The sequence below is a fragment of the Myotis brandtii genome, unplaced genomic scaffold (assembly GCF_000412655.1).
Source record: "Myotis brandtii unplaced genomic scaffold, ASM41265v1 scaffold463, whole genome shotgun sequence".
Lineage (NCBI taxonomy): Eukaryota > Metazoa > Chordata > Mammalia > Chiroptera > Vespertilionidae > Myotis > Myotis brandtii.
In genome coordinates, this window is record NW_005367694.1 from 908,307 (window position 1) to 932,901 (window position 24,595).

The 24,595-nt window shown below is 42.3% G+C and overlaps 1 protein-coding gene across 3 annotated transcripts; it reads left to right on the plus strand.

Moving 5' to 3' along the window:
• The first annotated feature begins 70 nt into the window (after positions 1–70).
• CCDC62 (coiled-coil domain containing 62) lies at positions 71–24,595 on the plus strand. Of its 3 annotated transcripts, none has more exons than XM_014547067.1 (13): positions 71–158; positions 3,242–3,434; positions 4,034–4,200; positions 7,315–7,416; positions 9,857–10,028; positions 12,176–12,277; positions 13,950–14,038; positions 14,399–14,514; positions 15,103–15,822; positions 18,496–18,643; positions 19,032–19,157; positions 22,757–22,846; positions 24,015–24,595. In XM_014547067.1, exons 1-12 carry the CDS (start codon positions 123–125, stop codon positions 22,802–22,804), a joined length of 2,019 nt encoding a protein of 672 aa, XP_014402553.1. In that variant the 5' UTR covers positions 71–122; the 3' UTR covers positions 22,805–22,846; positions 24,015–24,595. The 3 variants fall into 3 exon arrangements, with proteins under 3 accessions (XP_014402553.1, XP_014402554.1, XP_014402555.1); XM_014547069.1 differs by lacking the exon at positions 71–158 and adding an exon at positions 2,971–3,059; XM_014547068.1 differs by lacking the exon at positions 22,757–22,846.

The window sequence follows — 24,595 nt, forward strand, 5'->3', positions numbered from 1 at the left end:
GCGCGGGGCTCCCGGGCTCTGGGCTCCCCACCCCCACCCCCACCGCTGCGGGCAGACGCGCTATGGCGTTTCCAAGGTGACGCTGCGCACAGCGACTTTCTCCGGGGGCGGAGGAAACACCTATGAACCCTACAGTGCCCTTCCTCGCCGGGCGCCAGGTGAGCGGCCTGGGCACCACGGGCAAGCAGACCTCGGGCACGGCGTGCATTTTGGCCGAACTTGGGTGGCCTTTAGGGCGCGGTTTCCGCTTCAGATTTAAAACAAGGGAAACCGGAGGGATGGAGTGTCATATCCCGTTTCCTTATCTCAAAAGAAACCTGTTGTCCAACCCAGGCGTTAAGACCAGTGGTGGGACCAGGTGCTCACTTCTTTTTTAAGAGAGAATGAGAGAGAGAGAGAGAGAGAACATCTATGTGAGAGAGAAACACGCCCCCCCCTCCCCCAACCTGGGATGAGCCGGCAACCCTGTCTGTGCCCTGACGGGCAATCAAACCGGAACCAGAAACCTGTGGATGCATGGACGGTGCTCTACCAACTGAGTCACACGGGCCACAGGGCAGGTGCTCACTTCTTAACGATGACAGTGGGCATTTGTAGAGCGGCTTTCTCTAGGCCACCTCCCTTCCTGTCCTTAATTTATCCTCAGTAACCCGCCAGTGGGGGAGCACTCTGCAACTCCGGTTTACAAAAAAAAAAGCATTGAAAGTGAACTTGCTCTAGGTTTGCATTAATCGGTATGCTTTTTTTGTATACTTGGCCTGTTGCCTGTTTTCCGTTACTAGAATATATGCTCCTTGCTGTATCCCCAACGATGGGATGAACTTTTTTTGTATACTTGGCCTGTTGCCTGTTTTCCCGTTACTAGAATATATGCTCCTTGCTGTATCCCCAACCACTTGGTGCTCAGTATTTGTTGAACGAATGAATGAATGAATGAATGAATGGCTTACCAAAGACTGGAATTCAGGTCTTGTGATTCGGAATCCCTTAACTCCAAATTCCTTTTCTTGTGTGTTTAGTTACTAGTAACTGTAACCCATTCGTTGTTTCTGTTTATTTACACATCGTATTTTTCAGAAAGCAGGAATGATGTACATGGCCTCCATGAACTTTTCAAGATAGAATTCTTTATTTTTTAAATTGATTTCAGAGAGGAAGGGAGAGGGAGAGATAGAAACATCAATGATGAGAGAGAATCATTGATCAGCTACCTGGTAAGGACTGAGCCCATTATCCCAGGCATGTGCCCTTGACCAGAATTGGACCTGGGACCCTTCAGTCTGCAGGCTGACACTCTATCCACTGAGCCAAACTGGCTAGGGCAAGATAGAATTATTATTTTTTTAAATACTAGGTGCATGAAATTTGTGCACTCGGGGGAGGGGGGGAGTCCCTCAGCCCAGCCTGCACCCTCTCACCGTCTGGAAACCCTCAGGGGATGTCCAATTGATGGCTTAGGCCAGCTCCTCACGACACCCTCAGTGCTGCCACAGAGGCAGGAGAGGCTCCTGCCACTGCCGCTGCACTTGCCAGCCGTGAGCCTGGCTTCTGGCTGAGCATTGCTCCCCCTGTGGTAGCTCACTGACCACCAGGGGGCAGCTTCTGCATTGAGCGTCTCCCCCCTGGTGGTCAGTGCACATCATAGTGACCAGTTGTTCTACCTTTCAGTTGATTTGCATATTAACCTTTTATTATATAGGATATTTTTTATTGATTTCAGAGAGGAAGGGAGAGGGAGAGAGAGATAAACATCAATGATGATAAAGAATCATTGATCCGCTGCCTCCTGCATGCCCCACACGGGATCAAACCCACAACCCAGGCATGTGCCCTGACCATGCCTGGTTCATAGGTGACCTCCTGGTTCGAACCGTGACCTCCTGATTCATAGGTCGATGCTCAACCACTGAGCCACACCACCTGGTTTCAAGATAGAATTCTTAAAGTAATACATTTAGCTCTTTATTTCATTGATGGGAATAGTACCATATTTTGAAATGTAACTTAAAATCTTAATAGCTAATGCTTGTTGAGTGCCTGTGATGTGCCAAGTACTATGAAGTACTTTACAGAGCTTCTCTTGCCCCTTGAGTAATCCACACAACTCTAAGAATAATCACAGTGCTGTTATTGCCATTTTATAGGGAAGGAAACTAAGGCTTAAAGTTAAGAAACTAGTCCAAGATTATAGAGCCACCCAGTGACTAATTCTGGACCCCCCACTTAGGTCAGACCAACTTTCCTGCACTAGATTTTAAAATGATGTATGCTTAAAAGGGAATTACTGTAGATAATTTTGGTAGGTATGAAAATGGCATTATGGTTATATAAAATGTTCATTTTTAGAGATGCATACTGAAGTATGTATGAGTGAAATGTATTTTTTTCATCAACAACAAAAAGGGGGAAAAAATTGAAACAGATGTGGCAAAATCTTGATAATGGCAGGACCTGGGTTCTGAGCATAGGGGAGTTTATTGTGCTGTTCTGTCTTCTGTGTATGTTTGAAAACTTTCCTTTATAAGATTTGTTTTTTTAATAGGTATGTTGAGTTTGGATCAGTCCCAATGTTAAATTGATAGAGTGAGTTTATATAGATGTGTTAAGTGTTATGAAGATTATTTACTTTTAACCAGTAATTATTTCATGTTTCCCTTTACTTGATTGCTCCAGAATTGCTGAAGCAGGTGAGGGATAATATTGTTGGTTGATACAAGAAAAGGGTTGACAGCAAAGAAAAATGCAGAAATGGGTTCATTTGTAATTTAGCCACTTAAAAATTTTTTTAAAAATATGTTTTTATTGATTTCAGAGAGAACAAGGGAGAGGGAGAGAGATAGAAACATCATTGATGAGAGAAAATCTTCCACTGGCTGCCTCTTGCACACCCCTACTGGGGGTCAAGCCTGCAACCTGGGCATGTGCTCCGACCATGAATTGAAAGGTGACCTCCTGTTTCATGAGTCAACACTCAACCCCTGAGCCCCACCAGCCAGGACAGTCCCACTTTTTGAGTGGTGTGTGTGGTATTACAAAATGATAGAAGCAGTGAACAGTAGGTGTGCTCTTGGTTTAAATATACGTAATTTTGATGCCACATTATAAAGAGCAAATAAAACTTAGCTAACATCACTACCTTGAATTGGCAGCACAAGAAGATATAATTATTTGGAAAATAGGCTTTGGCTGATTTATCCTATTGATGAGTTTTATTTTGTGTGAAACCACTTTCTGTGATTAGAACATCGGGTCAGACGTTGAGATTTCCACTATCGAGAAACAACGGAAAGAGCTGCAGCTGCTCATTGGAGAACTGAAAGATCGAGACAAAGAGCTCAATGAAATGGTTGCGGTACATCAGAGACAACTTCTGTCGTGGGAGGAGGATCGGCAGAAGGTGTTGACTTTGGAAGAGCGTTGCAGCAAATTGGAAGGTCAGAAATGCGTGCAGCCACGACTGGTACTAGTATGCACTTCTGTAGGCTCACACATGAAAAGGGCTCACGGTACCCTCTGCCCTGGAGTTCAGTGTGAATGACAGTAGGAGGACTGTGAATACCCACCATCAAACAGACAAATACATTGTGAATTAAAGTCGGATGAACAAAGTGCTTACATGTGGAAAGAGTGCTGAGTAGAGCTCCAGTTAACACTGTGTGTTAGGAGTGAACCTTTAGAAATTGTGTTTTGTTTTTAACTTATTGATTGATTTGAGAGAGAGAGAGAGAGAGAGAGAGAGAGAAACATTGATGTGAGAGAAACATTGACTAGTTGCCTCCTACCCACACCCGACTCGCAACCTGGGTATGTGCCCTGACTGGGAATTGAACCTGCTACCTTTTGGTGTATGGGATGACACTCCAGACAACTAAGCCATACTGGCTGGAGCTATAATACAAACTTTGAAAAGAAGAATTATCTTTAAAAAAAAAAATTTTTTTAGCACAATTACTTTTTAACGATGTATTGTAAAATAATGCATTTTAAACTTCAGCTCTGACCACAAATAAGTGACTGGTGAAATTTCCCTCAGGTGAACTACATAAAAGAACTGAAATAATCCGGTCACTCACGAAGAAGGTAAAAACCCTGGAATCTAGTCAGACGGAATGCCAGACAGCTCTTCAGAAGACTCAGCTCCAGCTTCAGGAAATGGCTCAGAAGGCAACCCATTCCTCTCTCCTCTCTGAAGACCTTGAGGTGGGTTTGATTTTGTGATCAGCCTCACTAGCCCAAATTGTGGTTGCGTTTCAGTTATGGACGATTTACTGGTATATTTCAATGGTTCCATTAAAAATGCATGTGCGTGTGTGTTTGAAAGTATAGCCGTCCATCGTCCTAGTCTTGTACTCATTGTACTGCTCTGTTAGCTGTCTGTCCTGTAGATGAAGCTTCATGACAACCCTTTTCTAACTGTTGGGCCACTTGGTTCAGTAACATCTATCATTTTATCAACAATGGGTTATTTTGGAAAGCCTTTCTCAAAGTCCGAGAGCAGTATCACCAAGCTTTGGGCACTTCAAAGTATGCTTTCTAAAGAACTGTGTCTTATCTGATATGATAAACAGATATCTAACCCATGTTAGAGGCATATTAGAAATAAAATCTGTAAGATTGATGAACTGGGTAGTCATCAGTTATCTTTTTAAAGATTTTTTATTGATTTCTACAGAGAGAAGAAGGGAGAAAGAGAGAGAAAGGTAGATGAAGGGGAAACATCAATCAGCTGTCTTCTGTATGACCCCACTGAGGATTGGGCCCACAACCTCTCGGTTCATTGGTTGATGCTCAACCACTGAGCCACACTGGCCTGGAATCAGACATTTTTTTTGGAGCTCATGCTTTATGAGAGGCACAGAGAGAAAGCCATGTTTTGTTTCATCCTTCATATTCTTCTTGTTTCATAGTGATGATATTCAGTATAAATCTTGGTAATACAATGGGGCTTAATAATTTACAATAATAGTATAGCTTTTATTGTATGCCTCTTTTCTTTTTTCAGATTACTATAGTAGAGAGTTTGTAATTACAAACTAAGTAAAAACTATTCTAGAATCGATTGATATGTTCAATTTAAAAATGGAAGTATTTCAGCCCTAGCCAGTTTGGCTCAGTGGATAGAATGTCGGCCTGTGGACTGAAGCGTCATGGGTTCGATTCCATTCAAGGGCACATGCCCAGATTGCAGGATCAATCCCCAGTGTGAGGCGTGCAGGAGGCAGCCAACCAATGATTCTCTCTCATCATTGATATTTCTATCTCTCCCTCCCTCTCCTTTCCTCTCTGAAATCAATAAAAATATATATTTTTTTAAAAGGAAGTATTTCCGTCAGCTCAGGCTGCCATAACAAAATGCCATAGACTGGGGGGATTAACGAACAGAAGTTTCTTTCCTCACAGTTCTGGCAGAGAGAAGTCCCAGATCAGGGTATCTGCCAGCAGGGTCAGTTTCCTGGGAGGGCTCTCTTCTTGGTCTATAGACAGCCACCTTCTTGCTGTGTTGGGAACAGAGAGAATGAGCAAGCTCTCTGGTATCTTATAAGGATACTAATCCCATGATGGGGTCCTGCTCTCATGACCTCTAATTCTAATTATCTCTCAAAGGCTCATCTCCAAATATCACCACTTTGCAGGTTAGGGCTAATGCATTATGGGGGCTGCATAGCTGGAAGATATTTCTAAATTAATAAACTATTTTTAGAGCGAGGTTAGGGCTAATGCATTATGGAAGATATTTCTAAATTAATAAACTATTTTTAGAGCAGTTTTAGGTTCACAGGAAAATAGAGTGGACTGTACAGAGATTTCTCATACACCTCCCACCTCCCACTCCATTATGGACATTTTTACCACGGTGGTGCATTTATCACAATCAGTATATACATACAGGACATATCATTATCACCAAAAGGGTTTTGACAAATGTATAATGACACATATCCAGCATTGTATCATATGGAAAAGTTTCACTCCCTGAAAGCTCTCTGTGCTCCATCCCTCCCTCCCAGAGCCCCTCGCAACCACTGATCTTTTCACTGCCCCCATAATTTTGCCTTTTCCAGAATGTCGTATGGTTAAAATGTATGGTTAGAATTGTAGTCTTTTCACATGGAGGAAACTTAACTGTACTTAGTAATATGCAGTTAAGTTTCCTCCATGAAGATATCTTTTTAAAAGCCTGATTATTCTTTTTTCCTAACCAATAAATACATCATGTACACCAAGCATGTCAAACTCAAAGGTTAACACGGGCCAAATAAACAAGGTTTAAGTTTATGTGGGCCGCAAAAAAACAAAAGCTCCAATTTTCATAGAAACATAGGTTTATTTCAATAGAGACATGCTGAATACATTGTATATTCCTATATACAAAAAGGGCTGAAATAAATGAATCATTGTTAACATAAAATAATAAAAAAATTTTATAAAAAAAAAAAAATTTTTTTTTTTATTATTAACTTACAAGACACTGAATAACTGCACAAATTAATAAGTGTAACGCAATAAACCTATTTTTCTTGTTCTCTGAAAGTGAAATATTTCCTGTTGCGCACACCAAACAGGTCAGTACATGACTAATGATGTGGCCATCGGCTGCTAAAATATTCGCTGCTAGTATTAGTGGAGAGAAATGGTGCGCCTGCGCATAAGGTGCGTAAGGGAAATAAATGCAACACGATTATAGTAATCCATCATTATCGAACATTGTAGTTCATTATTAATAATTATGTATAACAGGATATTGTCAAAATTAAGTTATGAAATTTTTATTAAAATGTTTTTTACATACCGTTATATTGGCTGGGCCACAAAAATATTCATTGTCGGCCACATGTGGCCCATGGGCCGCGAGTTTGACATGTTTGATATATACAATAGTTATATCAGCTATAGTTCTGTGGTTTAAAAAAAATCTGGCAAGTGGCAGTACCCCAACACAGAGTAAAAAATAATGCACAGAAGTTCACTACTTTATTTTAGCAAAGGAACTCTGTTTTCATTCATTCATTTTCTTCTTTCTTGCCAACCTAGAATTATACATAAAAGACATTAGGAAGTAGACATGTTTATAAACATGTTTATAAACATAATTCAGTAGAGCAAACACTTGTATTGAGAGGATGCTAGAGGTAATGGAGAAATAGATGTTTGTATTCCTTTTGATGACTGCTTACTTAAGCCCATTTTGTTACCAAAAAAAAAAAAGTTAAAGAAAAAAAAAAATAGAAGAATGAACACAAAGTGTGGCTGCTGACAGTAATGAAAGCTTTTCGATGGCTCATATATTAGCATTTATGTGTTGTTCCCTTGCAGGCTAGAAACGAAAATCTCAGCAATACGTTAGTGGAACTTTCTGCTCAGGTAGGACAGCTACAGGCTCGAGAACAGTCTCTCACTACAATGATAAAGCTAAAGGTAATTCAGAATAATACGATCTCCATCTACTGGGGTGCTTTGTAGTTTATAAAGTGCTAGAGGCCCGGTGCATGAAAATTCATGCACTGGAGGGGGATCCCTCAGCCTGGCTTTCCCCCTCTCACAGTTGGGGAGCCCTCAGGGGCAGGAGGTGCCCCCAAGATCAGGGAAGGGCGATGCCCCCAACACCCCTCTGCTGCTGCCACTGCCAGCAGCACAAACCTCTGCTGGCCCTGGTTACCTGAGCCTCGGGCTGGCCCTGGGCAGCTGGGCAGCCACCATCCGAGGCTTGTCTGCGCCTTGGGCCTGCCCTGGGCGGCTGGGGGGCTGAGGATGGGTCCAGTCCAGCTGGACTGTGCGCCTGCCGCCTCCTCCCTCCCCCCAACCCTGCTGGGCTTAGGGGACTGGGCGCTGCCATCTTGTGGCTATGGGCACCGCCATCTTTGTGATGGAGTAACAGTTAATTTGCATATGTCCTCTTTATTAGATAGGATAGTCACATACACAATCTTACTTAAATCCATAGCTGTGCAGATTGATAGAGCTACCATTTTAGAAATGAGAGAAGCGAGTTTGAAATGATGTCCTCAAGGCATTGGGAGAGGAGGCAAGACTCCACTTTTGGTTTCTGTCTCCAAGTCCCATTCCATGGTCTAGCATGCCCGGATTAACCCGGATTAACTCATTTTCTTCTGAGGGATCCATTGTTAGGTCTCATGGCAATCAGAATGCTTGTTAAATTTTTTTTTTTTTAATTCTCACCCAATGATATTTTTTCCATTGATTTTCAGAGAAAGTAGAAGGGCGTGGGTAGAGAAAGAGAGAGAGAGACACACATCAATTGGTTGCTTCCCACACGTGCCCCGATCAGGGACATGGATCGAACCTGCAACCCAGGCACGTGCCCTTGATCAGGAATTAAACCTGAAACTGTTTGGTCCACAGGCTGTGGCTCTAACCACTTATCAAACCAGCTAGAGCTTGTTAATTTTTTTTAATGGAGAGAAAAATGGTTAGCAATCAAGCAGTTTTATATATTTACTAGAGGCCCGATGCATGAAATTGGTGTAAGAGGAGGCCTTCCTTCCCCTGGCTGCCGGCACTGGCTTCCCATGGCACCCAGGACCCGGACTTCCCTCTGGCTGCTGGTACCCAGGACCTTGGCTTCCCTCGCAGCCCTGGCTTCGTCCCGAATGTTGCCCAGAGGGATGTTTGGTCTAATTAGCATATTAAGCTTTTATTATTATAGATAGTGACTAACATGTCATGAGCAGTGATTGATAAACAGTCTCTTTTGCTATAACACACATGTTGGACAACTGGCAAGTGGGGGAATGATGTTGGTAGAGTGGGACAATCTTGCTAATTTATAAGTGATTTCCCCCTCCCCCAGCACATTAATGTTTTGAAGTGATCAGGGCCAAGTTTTCTTAATATTAAAGAGAAAAATATTAAAAGCTCCAGAATTTCTTTAGTTAAGTAATGACCAGCTTCATGGCTTCAACAACCACTGTGGGTTTCGTCATAGCAAACTCCGGGCAGAGTTGTGAGTGCTAATGACGATGCTGAAAAGGCTTGGCCAACTAATGCGTCTGTGTTGGCATTTGCTGAACTGTGTTCATGTACTTAATAGGGATGTTGGGATTTGCTAACGTTGGTCTGATCACAAAGATCCATCAGCTATTGAATGGTCTGCCCAACCCTTTTCTTCTCCATGAGTCCTCCTAGTGTGAGGTGTGTAGACTGTGAGGTTTTTCATGAACATGCATAGGATGCTGGAGCAGAAAGCTGTGACCTTAGGCAGGAATAAAACCTGCTAATAGTTATCCCATTTGAGTGGGGGAGGGAAAGAACTCTTACTATTTTTATACTTTTAGGTATTGTTTGAATTGCTTTTCAACCAGCAGATATCCTCTTTTTGTAATTAAAAAACTACCTCAACAGTAAGAGGTTCTGATCTGGGTGGGTTTGGGATAAGGTCTTGGAGTCTGTCATTTTAGCAGCTGAAAAGAAGGGGAGGAAGAGCGGGGCCCCTGGGATTTATCTGTGATTCAAAGCATAAGCCCCCTCAAGGGCCACCAGCCCTCCTGTTATTTCAGTATTCCAGGGAGTTGAGTTGTCTGGTTCTAAGCTTTTCTGAGACAGTAAGCTAGGGTGGGTAGCACTGGGTTCTGGGGCCAGCTGGTTGGTTCAAATGGGAGTTCCATCACTAACTAGTTGTGTAACCATGGGCAATTTACTATTGACTCATGGGTCACCTGAGGATAAATATAGCCCCTATCTCGGAGAGTTACCGTGTGGATAAAATGAGTTAACACGTGAAAAGTGCATAGACTGAAACCTGGCACACAATGACTTCTTAATACCAAGTGTAATCTTTTCATATTGATTAGTGGGAATTTAAAAATCTTCTGTAATAGTTTCCAAATATGGTTTTTAGGACAAAGATATTATTGAGGCAGTCAATCACATTGCAGACTGTTCGGGGAAATTTAAATTGCTAGAGCAAGCCTTGCGCGACGCCAAGATGGTGGAGACGTGTATCGTGAAAGAAAAGCAAGACTATAAGCAGAAATTGAAGACCTTTAAGATCGAAATCAATAAACTAAAAGGTAAGGAAGAGATATAAATATAAGCATTTTATTCTGTGAATATATTCCTTCATTCAGGTTTACCGAATCTTACGATCAAGAGTAGGTCTGTTGCTGGCTAGGTCCCACCATGAAATGTTCATCTCATATGCCATTTCTGTGCTATGAGATATATAGCAGAGTTGGGGAAACTGCATAATGCATGATATTTGTTACATAATCCTGCCTTGGCTGCACCAGTCAGTCAGTACTGCTGATACTGCTCGGTAACAAGCAAGGACAGTATCTCAGTGGCAGGCAGCAGTGAGTCTTTGGTACACTCATGAGGCAGGAAGCTGATGAGGCCACGCTGCTCATCTGGGCTAGTTCCGCTTCATGTACCTCATCTCTTCACCGTAGGCATTTCCTCCCACGGTGAAGGCGGAAGTGTCAGAGAGGAAGCAGAAATGTGAGGACCTGACACACCTCACTTCCCCCTCACTCTACTGAGCAGAGCAAGTCACGTGGCTCAACCCGAAGTCAGGTGGTGGAGAAATATCCTCTGCTTCTCATGGGAGGATTTGCAAGCAACTGTAGGAGGCAGGCAGGGAGAAGTGAGGAGTTGCCGCGAACGGCACGATCTGCCAAGAGTGACTTTTGGAGCATGTTTCATTTTTAAAGGTTCCTTTGCGTTCTCCTTTTCTATTTTCATTCTCACAGTAGCTCCATGATTTATTTCTTTCTGAGTAATATTACTTGAGGTTTTATAATGAACTGAAGGGTAGGTATACGAAATAGGTTAGTGCTACGTACTTGAATATGGACATAGGTGACACAAAATTTAAATGTGTCTTCAGAGGCTGTGGAGGTAAATCTGCTTTCCTCTGGCCTTTCCCCACTGTGGGCAGAGGCGCTATCATTTTATACATAGTCACTCCCTTAGACACGAAGACCGACTCCCACTGTGGAACAAGCCCCTTAGAGTGACAAAGCCGTGGGGTGTGGAGGCCTGCGAGTTGCTGTTGAGATTGTGTGACTGTTGTGGCTGATTTAACTTGGACGACTCGGTCTTGTTCTGATGATGCTCTGGCTTGTGGCAGGTCATAGTTTTGTCTCCATTTGTGGCTCCAGCTAGAACCATGACCATAAGGTAGGCCTTGGCAGCAGGGGCCGACTCAGTCTCCTTTGTTTGGATCTGCAGTTAATAGCACAGCCCCTGGGGTACATGGTGGCATTTGATAAGTATTTATTGAATACTGTGTATACCTAGGTAAAATATTCACGGAAAAAGCCTGTTTTAGTGTTAGTATGCCTTATTTTATAAATTGAATATTTATTAAAACTTTTTTGCCCTAACCGGTTTGGCTCAGTGGATAGAGCGTCGGCCTGCGAACTGAAAGGTCCCAGGTTCGATTCCGGTCAAGGGCATGTACCTTGGTTGTGGGCACATCCCCAGTGGGGGGGGGGGGTGCAGGAAGCAGCTGATTGATGTTTCTCTCTCATTGATGTTTCTGACTCTCTTTCTTTCTCCCTTCCTCTCTGTAAAAAATCAATAAAAATATATTTTAAAAAACTTTTTAAAAAAAAGAAAAACAGGACAATAGATAGTGGACTAGAGAGTGAGGGAAATAGAAACTCAGTTTGGGTGGACTTGGAAGGCATCTTTGAGGAGAATGTTTGGGCTGAAACCTGGATGATGGGAAGAACTGGCATGTGAGGATCTGGGCCGGGAACCTTCCAGGCAGAAGGAACAGCAAGTGCACAAGCCCTAGTGGGTTTTGAGGTTGGAACACCTTCAAGGAACAGAAAGAAAGAAGGAGAGTGACAGGCAGGGTCGGTCCAGGCCAGGAGGGCTTATTACGAGTTTGGATTTCAACCTAAGTATGGTAGGAGGCTTTTAACAGAGGTAATGTGAGCAGATTTTTATTTTGAAAAGGTTGCCCTCATTGCACTGTGGACAGCAGGCACAGTTCCAGCAGGGAGACCAGTCAGGTGAGAGGTAGCAAAGCCTTGGCCAGGGTCATTGCCATGAGCTGCTGCAGATGGGACATATTTTGGCTGTAGGTTTAACAGGACTTCCTGTTCATTGGAAAGGGTGCTGGGGACATGAGACGTAGTCATAATGTGTGTCTTCTTCTAGGAACTAGTGTTTATTTGAGAACTTTTTTTTGTTTGTTTTATTTGTGAAGAGGATCTAAATGAAAAGACAACAGAGAATAATGAACAACGAGAAGAGATCATTCGCCTCAAGCAAGAGAAGAGTTGCCTGCACGATGAATTGGTTTTTACTGGTAAAAAATAGTTTAAGTGACTGAATAGGATACTAAACTTTTTCCGATACTACTATGGCAGGCTAAAGGAATTACAGTCTCTCAAAGTCATTTTTTCTTTTCTTTTTTTTTTAAAGCACCCTTTGAGGGTTGGGGAGGGACCAGGCAGGGAATTTTTAAACTGTTACAATACCTCCCAGTTGACCCTGTTTCCTCTTTTGTAAAATGAGCTGCCCTCCCTTCCAGCTTAAGCCTGTGACTGTACGTCTCACTAAAAATTCATTGAGACAGACTTACGAATTGAAGGAGGAAGATTGTTTATGCTTGTGCTAATACTATATAAAAATTAGTGATTCCACATTTTTTCAGTTTTGCAAATAGATTACCTTAATTTATTAAGGTTGGAAAAATAGTTACGTGTTTTGTTACATCAGTATGATCCTAAAAATAATAATGCTGGAGATAAATTTTTAATGAATTAAAAGCAAGTTTGTCAGTAAGGTTTAACTGCACCCCTTCTGGTAAACAAAAATTTCATTCCCTCCTCTCCATATTCTGCCATACTTTATCCCCTCCCTACCTACCCCAGAATCTCATTTTCCAGTAGTGAAAATTTCTCCTTTCTCTGCTCCCAGTTGAGAATCACTGATATATAGATCTTATTCCTATCCCTGCCAGCCAAGAGGATTTTATTAGGCTTTCATTTTGGTAGCATGTATTAGAGAAATCGTAGATTTGGAGGTAAAATTCCAACTATAAATAAAATTAAATTTTTTGTCTGCCCACACCTACCCTCAATGCCCTGCCTTCTAGGAAGAGAATACATTCCTATAAAGTAAAGGGGGCAAAATGCAGCATTTTATTTAAAATTTTTCAAATAAAATTGAATTCTTAATTTGAATCTCATGTGGAAAATACGTCTTTCTACCAGTAGGGGTCACTATTTCCATTATTAGGATTGCTGTCTCAAAGTAATGTCTTTTTTAAAAAAATATATTTGTATTGATTTAAGAGAGGAAGGGAGAGGGAGAGAGAGCTAGAAACATTAATGATGAGAGAGAATTTGTATTGATTGGCTGCCTCCTGCACACCCCTAACTAGGGATAGAGTCTGCAACCTGGGCTTGTGCCCTTGACCGTAATCAAACTTGGGACCCTTTAGTCTGCAGGCCAACGTTCTAGCCAGTGAGCCAAACCGGCTAGGGCTCAAAGTAATGTCTTATATTGCTAAAGATACATATATAGCTAGGTAGCTATATTTAAGATATATTTATAGCTTCAGAACTGAATTCAATCAATCTTTGGATCAGTATTTGTGTGCCAGGCACTCTGCTATTTGCTAAGAAACTCATAGGCCCAGAAAATTTAGTACCAAACAAATGCTATGAATGAAATGCTGTGGGAGATCAGGGGAAGAAAAAAACACAGGATATTCTGACAGTCTCTTTTCTTTTTGATTCACCAATTTTTACTCTTATATTCTGTTATGATTTCCTAAGTAAAATATATGGAATTTATTAGATGATACCATAATAAACCCATTTCTTGACATAATTTAAAAGATTATTTGCTAGGCTGATTTCTTAAACATTTTTTCTACTCATACCAATGTCTCAAAATATTTTTTGGACATGAAGAGGTTTGTGTTAATGTGGCTGATGAAAAGTATTTTAATAATACTTTTTCTTTAATAGCAGAGAGAGAGAAAAGGAAAGATGAGTTGCTTGATATTGCGAAGTCAAAGCAAGAACGAACAAATGCAGAACTGCATAGTCTGAGACAGGTATGTCCCCAGTTACATTTCTTCTACAATTATCAGGTGGGAAATGTTTAAAAACAAACATCAAATTAGGAAATGTGTACGTCTGCTGGTTTTGTTTATGGTGCTTTTGGAATCCCAGCTACATTAGCTGTATTTCATATTTATTGTAGCAGATAGGGTCTTGTTACAGTCATTAAAAGTTAGGAAACAAGTTGGACTAACAAATCTCAGTGCTAACACAGGAAAAAAACACAAAAGCACAAGTTTTTAACGTGTCTCCAGTCACTATCTGATCTGTTTTAACATTTGAAAGTGCCCAATTGTTGGCTCAATTTAGTTTTATTGTTACACTTTATATTGACTTACCAATATCTACTGCAGATTTACGTAAAACAACAGAGTGATCTACAGTTTTTGAATTTCAATGTGGAAAATTCTCAGGAGTTAATACACATATATAACTCGAAGATGGAGGAATCAAAGGCCCTGGATTCCAGGTAACCATAGGAAGAGGCTGTTAGTGTAATCTTGTATTTTATTCCATCTTTTAGTCATATTTTTAAGTACTTGCTATGGGCCAGCATCTACTGCTATTCCCTATGTAGTAGGGAATAAATCTATGTGAGTTAATAATAAACATTTTAATCCCAGGTTGTGGTGAGACCAGCGCTTAGAATTTTAGGCATGACCCTAATTTAGCCATTTGAGAAAAGAAATTCATTAAACATTATTTGTGTGTCTGTTGTGTAGAAGGCTTTGAGTTAAAGTAGAAACTACAGGGATGAGTCATTTGTTCATTCAGCACTCACAGTACTCTACTATAGGCACGGGGCTAGGAATAAGGGCAAATAAAAATACACAGACAGGGTACTGGCCCAAAAGAAGTCATGCAAAGAACACGTTGTGCATAGCTGCTGGAGGAGCTCGGCGAGCTGAGGGCTCTTACCTCAGTTTTTCTGTTTCTTTGTTAATAGGCAAATGGGTCTTATTAGAATGTGGCTCAACTAATGAGGTTTGGGTGAACTATTGAAAATGACAGTATTGGGTGTATCTTATAACTTCCGTTTTTTGTGACACCACCGTAGCAGAGACATGTGTTTATCTGACCTTGAAAATTACCACCCAAAAGTCGATATTAAGGAGAAATATCAGAAGTCACTGGTTAAGGACCAAAAATTTGAGACCATGTTCGTTCAGCAAAATAGGTCGGACAAGAGCTCTTGCGAAGTGTGCAAAGAAAAGAAGCTACAGGTTAATACTTCATTTGGGGGAAAAAGTGTAATCGCTGTTTCATCTCTGTTTGCAAAAGACTTAACGGAGAAACAAAAGTCTTGGTCTCTGGGAGGAAAACTCCTGTTTGAACCCGAAAATAAAAGTACATTGTGCAAGAGCCACGCAAAATCCCCCAAAGGTAATGATCTTGGGATTCAGATGGAAGAGAAACACCTCTCAGAAACGTTGGCTTCATCTGATGAGAAGCCCTGGCATGATGTCAGTGTTTACCTGGGCCTGGCTGACTGCTCTGGTTCAAAACGGCCCGAGAAGCTGGATGCCGAATGCCAAGACCCCCTGGACAGATCGGGATTCTCATGTTGCCACAAGAGCGAAGCCTGTCTGGGCGAGAACGACACGTGTGAGCTCAGGTGCTGCCACCCGAGTAACTTCATCGTCGAGGCCCCAGGCCAGATGTCCGACATGGAGTGGATGAACATCTTCAAGCCTTCTAAACTGCAGAGAATTGTTCGCCACAAGTCTGTGTGCACTTGTGCAGAAAGTGCCAGTGGAACAAAATACAACTCCACGAGGTTAGTGAGGTTTCATGTTCGTAACACCCAGGGGGCCCCTGGCAGTGCAGGCAGTGCAGTAGCCACCTCATATTTGCAGACGAGTAATATTTGAGGCAACTTGTTTCCTCTGCATTGCAGCAGAGGCTGTTGAGTTTTTGATTGTGTGGAAACTGAATTTGATTCCAGTGAAAAACCTGCACCTAGCACAGCCTTTGAGGCAAAGGTTTTGGTTAAAAACAAAGCCGGTTGTTGTGGGTCGGGCAGATACATTTTTTAAAAAATATATATTTTATTGATTTTTTTGTTGTTGTGGGTTGGGCAGATATGTTTTTGTTTTGTTTTTTTTAATATTTTATTGATTTTTTTACAGAGAGGAAGGGAGAGGGATAGAGAGTTAGAAACATCGATGAGAGAGAAACACTGATCAGCTGCCTCCTGTACACTCCACACTGGGGATGTGCCCGCAACCAAGGTACATGCCCTTGACCGGAATCGAACCTGGGACCCTTGAGTCCGCAGGCTGACGCTCTATCCACGGACCCAAACCGGTTAGGGCCAGATACGGTTTTTTAAAAATATTTTTATTGATTTCAGAGAGGAAGGGAGAGGGAGAGATAGAAACGGCAATGAGAGAGAACCATTGATTGACTGCCTCCTCCACGCCCCACACTGGGGATTGAACCTGCAACCAGGGCATGTGCCCTGGCCAGAAACGAACTGTGACCTGCTGGTTCATAGGTCGATGCTCAACCACTGAGCCATGCTGGGTGGGTGGGAAGATATGTTTTATTTAATAACAAAGAGGTGAGTCACTTTGTGCGGCTCCGGGAGGGTTTGGCTGGATAAGCTGTGTCTCTGTGTCCAGACCAAACGCATTGCCTGGATCCCAGGTAACATCCTTCTCCAGGGTTGCGCCCCCCGCCCCCCCCCACACACTTACATACCCAACTGCTCCTGCCTCTGCGTTCACTGTACATTTTCCAAACTTTCTTGCTCTTTAAAATCTGCAAGAGAAAGAATACCTATATGTAACAGGCTGGAAAAGCTATGAGAAGAAAATGGGTTAGTTATTAGCATAAGCTGCATATGCATTATTAGCTGATATGCATTACTCAGACTCATCATGTTGTCAGGATGGCTGAATTTTTTGGTTAAGTGATGCTATAATAATGTCAGCTATTTTCAAATAAAACCTACCTGGTAAGCCTTAAATCACAGAAAAGACAGAGTTTCTATATTGAGGCCTTTGACTTTCATAGGACTTTATGACTACATTTTGTTTCTAGAACTTGCATTATATGGGTTGTCCTTTGGCTCTTTTAGAAGCCTGAGTCGTTGAACAATCATGCGCATAGGTATTCCACCAGCTGCAAAATTTTAAAAAATTGGTTGTCATACTAAGTGCTATGTGTTCATACTTGTTTTTTGTTGTTATTGTTAATCCTCACCCAAGGATATTTTTCCATTGATTCTTAGAGAGAGTGGAAGGGAGAGGGAGAGACAGAGAGAAACATCTACGTGAGGGAGACACATCGATTGGGTTGGTTGCCTCCAGCACATGCCCTGACCAGGGCCAGGAATCTAGTCTGCAATGAAGGCATGTGCCCTTGACCAGAATCGAACCCGGGACCCTTCAGTCTGCAGGCCGATGCTCCATCCACTGAGCCAAACCAGCCAGGGTCATACTTGGTTTTTAAAGGTCTTCTTTAGATAATGGTATCTATGGGTAGGGCACCACTGCAGACTTCACTACCCAACAAGAACACCCATATGTTAAGTGAAAAGCAGTGTCAGATGGTTTTAAGAGCAAAGAGGAAATACATTAAGTTTAATGTATGTAAGAAAATTAAAACTTAAATGTGGAGTTTTCTTTCGAGACCATTTTGACCTCCCTGGTATGAAATAATCAGGAGTGACTCCTTGTTCGGCCAGCAGAGGCACATGCCGGGCATCGCATGACAAGTACGTGATGAAGTAGAAAAGATAATTCTATTTGCCTACTTTTCCTTAGATTGTGAGAACTTGTGACCCACTTTATTATCTGAGTGCTCACATCTGTACACCATTCCATTTGGCAGCTAGAGGTTACCTGTGGAGGGAGAAGCCAGGGCAGCCTGCTCTCACCTAGTTACAGGTTACATGGCGGAGGAGGGGCCGTTGCCTCCCATCCGAGCCACGGCAGCTTTCGTTATCAACTCGAATAACATACCTAGAAGCTTAGCTGCATGTGTCTGTTCTCTTATTTGGAGAAACTATAGAATTAATGAGCCACAGCCGTGCCATTCTACTTACACAAAAGGACCTTTATATGCCATTGACAGAAATCGGTCTCACAAACCAAAACACTAAAATTTTCAGAAATTATACTCTGTTAATTCTCCCCCTTTTTGGTTCATCCTGTCTCGAGCCTTCTTTTCTTTTTTTTTGCTGGGGGAGGAGAGAAATTCTTTATTCTATAGTTACCCTTTAACTAAGAATCTTGTTTTAATTCTTATTGCAAAGGGTATGCATTAATTTATAATATTTTTCTCAAATGGTCTATTCAGATCTATAGTGTTCTACTTACAACTTCATTAAAGAAGAGAAACAACTTTTTCTTTGTCCTGTCGAGATACTTTTAAGCATAAGAGTATTGGTACATGTTCGCTACCGTTTCAAGATGTCTGTTTCCGTTTGGTTTCTTATTCTCAGCGAGCTCATTGCCATCCAGCATTCCCACTGTGTGGGTGCTGCCATAAGAGAGGAGGAGAAGTTGCTGGAGACAGAGTCCCCTTCTGAGAAAAGGAATTCACCCAGGATTTTGTTCGGGTGCAAAGATGCAGCGTTGCCCAGTGAAAAGGTTCGTATTTCACTTAGAAAAGCCCGGCGTATTCCTGCGAGTATCCTACAGATCAGCTTTAGGCAAGATATCCCTCAGGCTCTCCAAGTTGAGATTGACATATCAGCTTTAATTCATCATTATTTTAAACACACAAAAAATGAATACAATAACATGCAAAGAGATGAGGTGTTACAGATAAGGTGTAAATCCCACATTCTCCCATTCTCCACGCCCCGCCCCCCAGCTAACCCCTATTCTGAAGTTGCTTCCATGTTTGTTTTTATACTTTTATTCTATAAAGGTATTTATGTAAAACCATTGGTACTTTTACTAGGTAAAGTATATACGTAAACATTGAAGTATGCTTCTTCGTTTCATGGATGCTAACGTTGCATTGTCTTCCCAGGACGATTTTTCTCCCACCAGCAAGCTGCAGCGTTTGCTGGCAGAATCTCGCCAGATGGTCACGGACCTGGAGTTGAGCACTCTGCTCCCCATCGGCTCTGAGAATGCCAACGGCGCTGCCAAGAAGGTAGGTGCTTCCTCTTCTCTTGGCCCCACGTGTAGTACCTGAACGCTCCACCGAGTCCTCCTGCACCGCGTCGCTGGCCGGGCAGTGAGCACATTTCTTTATGTCTCGGGGGGAGGGGGCAGCACGCTGGTTTTGAGGAAGAAAATGTCATACTCTAATGTCACTGCACCCAAACTTCCTCTTTCTAATTACTTGGGGATTTAAAAAAGCATACCTTATTATAGAAAATTTTAAGTACACACGGATGTAGAAGGAATTCTGTAATCACAGACCTTCAGCAGCCAGCAACTTCCTGTCATTTTTGTTTGGTCTCCCCGTCCATACACGTTTTCTCCTAGACATCATATCATTTTACTCATAAATACCTCATGTACCTCTATCACATAAGGACTTTCTAAAAGCAAGCATAACGGAAGTACTGCAGTAAACATGGCACTTCGCCTTGAAAAAGACATGAAGTTCGCCTGTCAGAGAGGTTCCAGCTGGAGATTGATTGGGAAATGTGGGAAGAAGAGGTATCAGATGTGGAGGGGTAGCAGCAGATGTGGGTGGGTGGGTGTGGCTGCCAGGGTGTGTGCATGTGTGCGCGTGTGTGCGTGTGTGCGTGTGTGCGTGGGTGTGTGTGTGTGTGTGTGTGTGTGTGTATTCCTACATGGCATGGCTCAATCCAGCTGGGTACATTTCACCTTGTGTTACTTGTGGGCAAAAATCACATGTGAACAAATGCAAACTTCACACTGGGCTCAGATTTGTTCCCCGATATACCAGATGTGTTGGAGCAAACTCATGTTTTCAAAGCAAGTGTCGCAGCAGAACTGCTGTGTTTCAGTATAATCGCTGACAGACTCTTTCTCATCCCCAGCCTCAGGCTCTTGTCTCAGCCTCTTCTTTATTTTTATTTTATTATTTTTTTAATCCTCACCCGAAGATATTTTTCCATTGATTTTTAGAGAGAGTGGAAGAGAGAAGGAAAGACAGAGAAATATTGATGTGAGAGAAACACATTGATTGGTTGCCTCCTGCATGCACCCTGACCAGGGTCCAGGCCAGGGAGGAGCCTGCAACCAAGTTACATGCCCTTGACCGGAATAGAACCCAGGACCCTTTGGTCCATAGGCCGAAGCTTTATGCACTGAGCCAAACCAGCTAGGGCTCAGCCTCTTCTTTAGGACCTGATGTTGAATTCCTATCAGAGACATAATCAGTAGCTCCCTCACTTTTGACCTCATAGCGCAGGATGTGTGTGTGTGTATGGGTATGTCTCCATCAGAGCATGCGTCTCACCACCTGATCATCGACTCCATGGCTCCCTGCTCATCCCTGAGCCCCTTAGTGCCCCTCTTACTCAGGTGGCACCCCCAGGTATGGCACAGGGCCCATTACACAGGATGCTCAGGAAAGACCCTGACGGAATTGGTAGGAAAAGTGAAGGAAGGAGGCTAAACAGTGACCTCAGGTATAGAGGAAAAGTCACTGAAGCTGATGGAGGTTGGTGAAACTTGGCTTAAGAGAATTTTTGGGCTAGACAGACCCAGAAGAGATATCTGATCTCAACCTTTCATTTTACAGGTGAGGAAAGTGACTAAATCTCTTACTTAACATCCCACAGCTAGAATCAGATAATCATTTAGTTGGGAAGAATATTGGCTCTGGATGTAATGTGTGTCCCAGTGGCTTAAGTGATTCTGGGATGTTGGGAGAACAATGAGCAAAAACCCACTTGGCAGTGAACTTTACAGACTCCTCCCCTCTGATCTCTCTCTTTTTTTTTAATTTTGAGAGAGAGAGAGAGAGTTTTGTTGTTCCACTTATTTATGAATTCATTGGTTGATTCTTATAAGTGCCCTGACTGGGAATTGAACCCTCATCCTTGGTGTATCGGAATGACACTCTAACCGACTGAGCTACCCAGCCAGGGCCCCTCTGGTCGTTTGTTTTTTTTTTTGCAATAGGGGAGCATTCTGAGCAGCCTTTCTGCTTCTCCGGGTTTTGCCATCTGCTGCTAGAGACAAAGGTCTCACTTCAAAGCCTGCCTCTGAAGCAGGCACTCTCATCCTTTGCTGGGGGAGCACAAGTCATTCCATCCTTCAGGCAGGGCCTGGCTCTGTTTCCTCAAATCAGGAGAACTGAGCCTTTGGGGAGCCCCTCCGACAGACACACCTGCATGTGTGACAAGTAATCTTCCACAGCAGGATTGCTTTATAACAGCAAAGCTTAGGAGATAGCCCGGGTGTCCACTCGCAGGAACTTTGCCTACCCGTGAAACAGACAGGGAAGATCTGGGTGTGGAAATATTTCCAGGGTATATTTTTAAGTGAAAAGAAGCAAGATGCTGAAAGGTTCATATGGTATTCACCACGCTTACGAAAGGGGATGGAAATAAGAATATACATGATTTTTCTTTTCAAACCACATCAGTGTATTAACTATTGAAAAAATATACCAATAACTTAAAAACAGAGAAAAAAGGAAAGAATATAACAGCACAGCTTACCCCATCCCCTTCCCCCACAGCAGCTTCCTAGGAGCTGAGGTGTGGGGGTGGGGAGAAACTTGGCCTGAGGCTGGACTTGGCGGTTTGACTGGTACAGGGGACTGGATGTCCTCATTACTAGTTTGAGACCTTTGGTATCATCCCTTTTTTTTTTTTTTAACATATTTTATTGATTTTTTACAGAGAGGAAGAGAGAGGAATAGAGAGTTAGAAACATTGATGAGAGAGAAACATCGATCAGCTGCTTCCTGCACACCTCCTACTGGGAATGTGCCCGCAATTAAGGTACATGTCCTTGAACGGAATCGAACCTGGGACCTTTCAGTCCGCAGGCCGAGGCTCTATCCACTGAGCCAAACCGGTTAGGGCGGTATCATCCCTTTTTGTGTGGCAGGCTGCTAACGCCTATGGATTCCTTTTAGAATCATGTTTTTAAGTGAATAAAATCAAATCCATCAGATTGTAAGATACAGAGGAAGGCTGTCTGAGTGGAGACAGCAGCGTGGGTCAAGCAGGGAGGTCTGGAAACGCTGAGGGCAATGCTGTTGAGGCTCAAACAGGCTCCGTGGGAGGAGGACGCAGCTGCCAAGGGGGCTTACCCTACAAACTGAAGTTCATCACCTGTGTCTGCCTCTGTCTTTCCAGGTATCATCCTTCTTGTTCCTCCTTTTTTCTCTTTAAAAAAAAAAATCCCCCCAAACACCTAACAATGCTGACTAAGCCCTCAGTAGGCACTCAAGTGAATGAGAACACTCAGGGTGGTTGGTTCTTTTGATGACCATTATCTTCATTAAGGGCTCACCACCGAGTCTATATGGAGGCTGACAAAGAGCCAGGTATCTTTGGGCGTTAGCCAGAGTTCAGCCCCAACACGTGTGGTAAAGCAAACAGCATCCCTGCTCCACCATGAGACAAAGGGCCCCACACACGAATAGGAAATCAGTAGGTCCTTGTTGGATGGCTGGTCGTGGAATGAAATTCCTTCATTGTATTTCGTTACTTCCCTGAGATCTTTTCAAGGAACACCTGCTGTATTTGAGTATTGTCTTCTTAAGTATCTTCTCGTTTTTCTATCCTGGTTACTAATTTGGGAGTTGTTTTGTAGAACTTAGAAGCCTCAGAAGAGTCAGCTCAAAAGAACAGCTCTCAGTAATAGAAGAAAACAAAAGTCCACTTCAATATTCAATATTCGTGGGTAAGTCACCTTGCTTATCTCGCCTTCTATCTCAATGGAGATTTAATGAGTAACTTGGGAACGCTGATAAGGTGGAGTTAAGGCTTCACGTTTGTTTGACCTGCAATTCTTTCTCTTTGGTTTGACCTATTTATACATACCTTCTAAATTTAATCAGGGTAAAATGTCAGTTACTTGTATAAGAAGTGGAGATAAAAAAAAAAGTTCTTGTTCTCAATACCTAGAATTTTAAATTGAAGGCAGTGACCACATAGAGCATTCAAGATCAGAATGTAAATGAACAGCCCTAACTGGTTTGGCTCAGTGGATAGAGCGTCGGCCTGTGGACTGAAAGGTCCCAGGTTCGATTCCGGTCAAGGGCATGTACCTTGGTTGTGGGCACATCCCCAGTAGGGGGTGTGCAGGAGGCAGCTGATGGATGTTTCTCTCTCATCGATGTTTCTAACTCTCTATCCCTCTCCCTTCCTCTCTGTAAAATATCAATAAAATATATTTTAAAAAAAGAATGTAAATGAACATTTCATCTGAATATCTGGGATGAAGTCTTTTCATGGAATTTCAAGTTGTAGAAAAAGGTTTATTGACCTAGTAAGCACTTTCTCAATTTGTGTTTCCTGCTATCAAATCTTCACCTCACATGCACAATTTCTGTAGAACCCAGTCTAGGTTAAAAGATATTCATCATTTTAGTTGTTTTTGATGTAAGCATAAGAGCATTAAAAAAAAACCCTGTGAAAGTAGAAAGCTTTAGTAGTCCTCTCCCTTTCTTCCTCACTCCTATCCCTCCTCTCTCTCTGCTGAGAAGTTTCCATATTTGTAATATTTTGCATGACCTTATGTTGATGAAAATTAAGATACATTTAATTCCTTTAAAATATATTTTTATTGATTTCAGAGAGAAAGGGAGAGGGAGATAGAAACATCAATGATGAGAGAGAATCATTGATTGGCTGCCTCCTGCACATCCCCTACTGGGGCTTGAGTCCGCAACCATGGCATGTGCCCTTGACCAGAATTGAACCTAGGACCCTTCAGTCTGCAGGCCAACGCTCTATCCAGTGAGCCAAACCGGCCAAGGCAGGATACATTTAATTTTTTAGAGACTGGGAGTTCCTAGCACACAATCCAGCATCATTGATTTTATTAACTCTGTATTTCCTTCCTACAGAAGCTGGTCTCTCATCTATGCAGAAGGTAGGAAGCAGACATCAATACCTAGTACTTAACCTTGAAAACAAAAAGAGGATTGTAATCCCGCAGAAGCAGTGATTTCATACCAAAGGGGAGCAGAAACTGAAAGTCAATTTTTAAACACCTGTATTTTGTTTGTTTTCAAGTTAATAATTTGCATATGTCAAATATTTTTCACGTGTAAGAAATTAGAACTTATTCTCTATTGGAGATACACAAACTTGGGATTATGCTAAAAGAGAAAAAGACCCCCCTGCATTATAACCAGTAGCTTATTAGAAGTCAGCTCCAACTATATGAGAAATAGTATTCTCTTTTCTTGTGGTTTCAGCTCTGGACGTGGCTGTGTAAACAGACATAAAATGACATGTAGTTGTCTCATTGGCTCACAAAAACAACAGCTTGCCGAAAGATCAAGTTTTATATGCATTTAAAAAAATATATATTAAAGTCTAAAACACTTCCATTTTAACTTGTAATTTAATTTTTTTTAAAGAATATACTATGTGCCTCTCTGTTCTTCTATGAGAATTGGTCAGCTTCAGTCAATAAAAATAT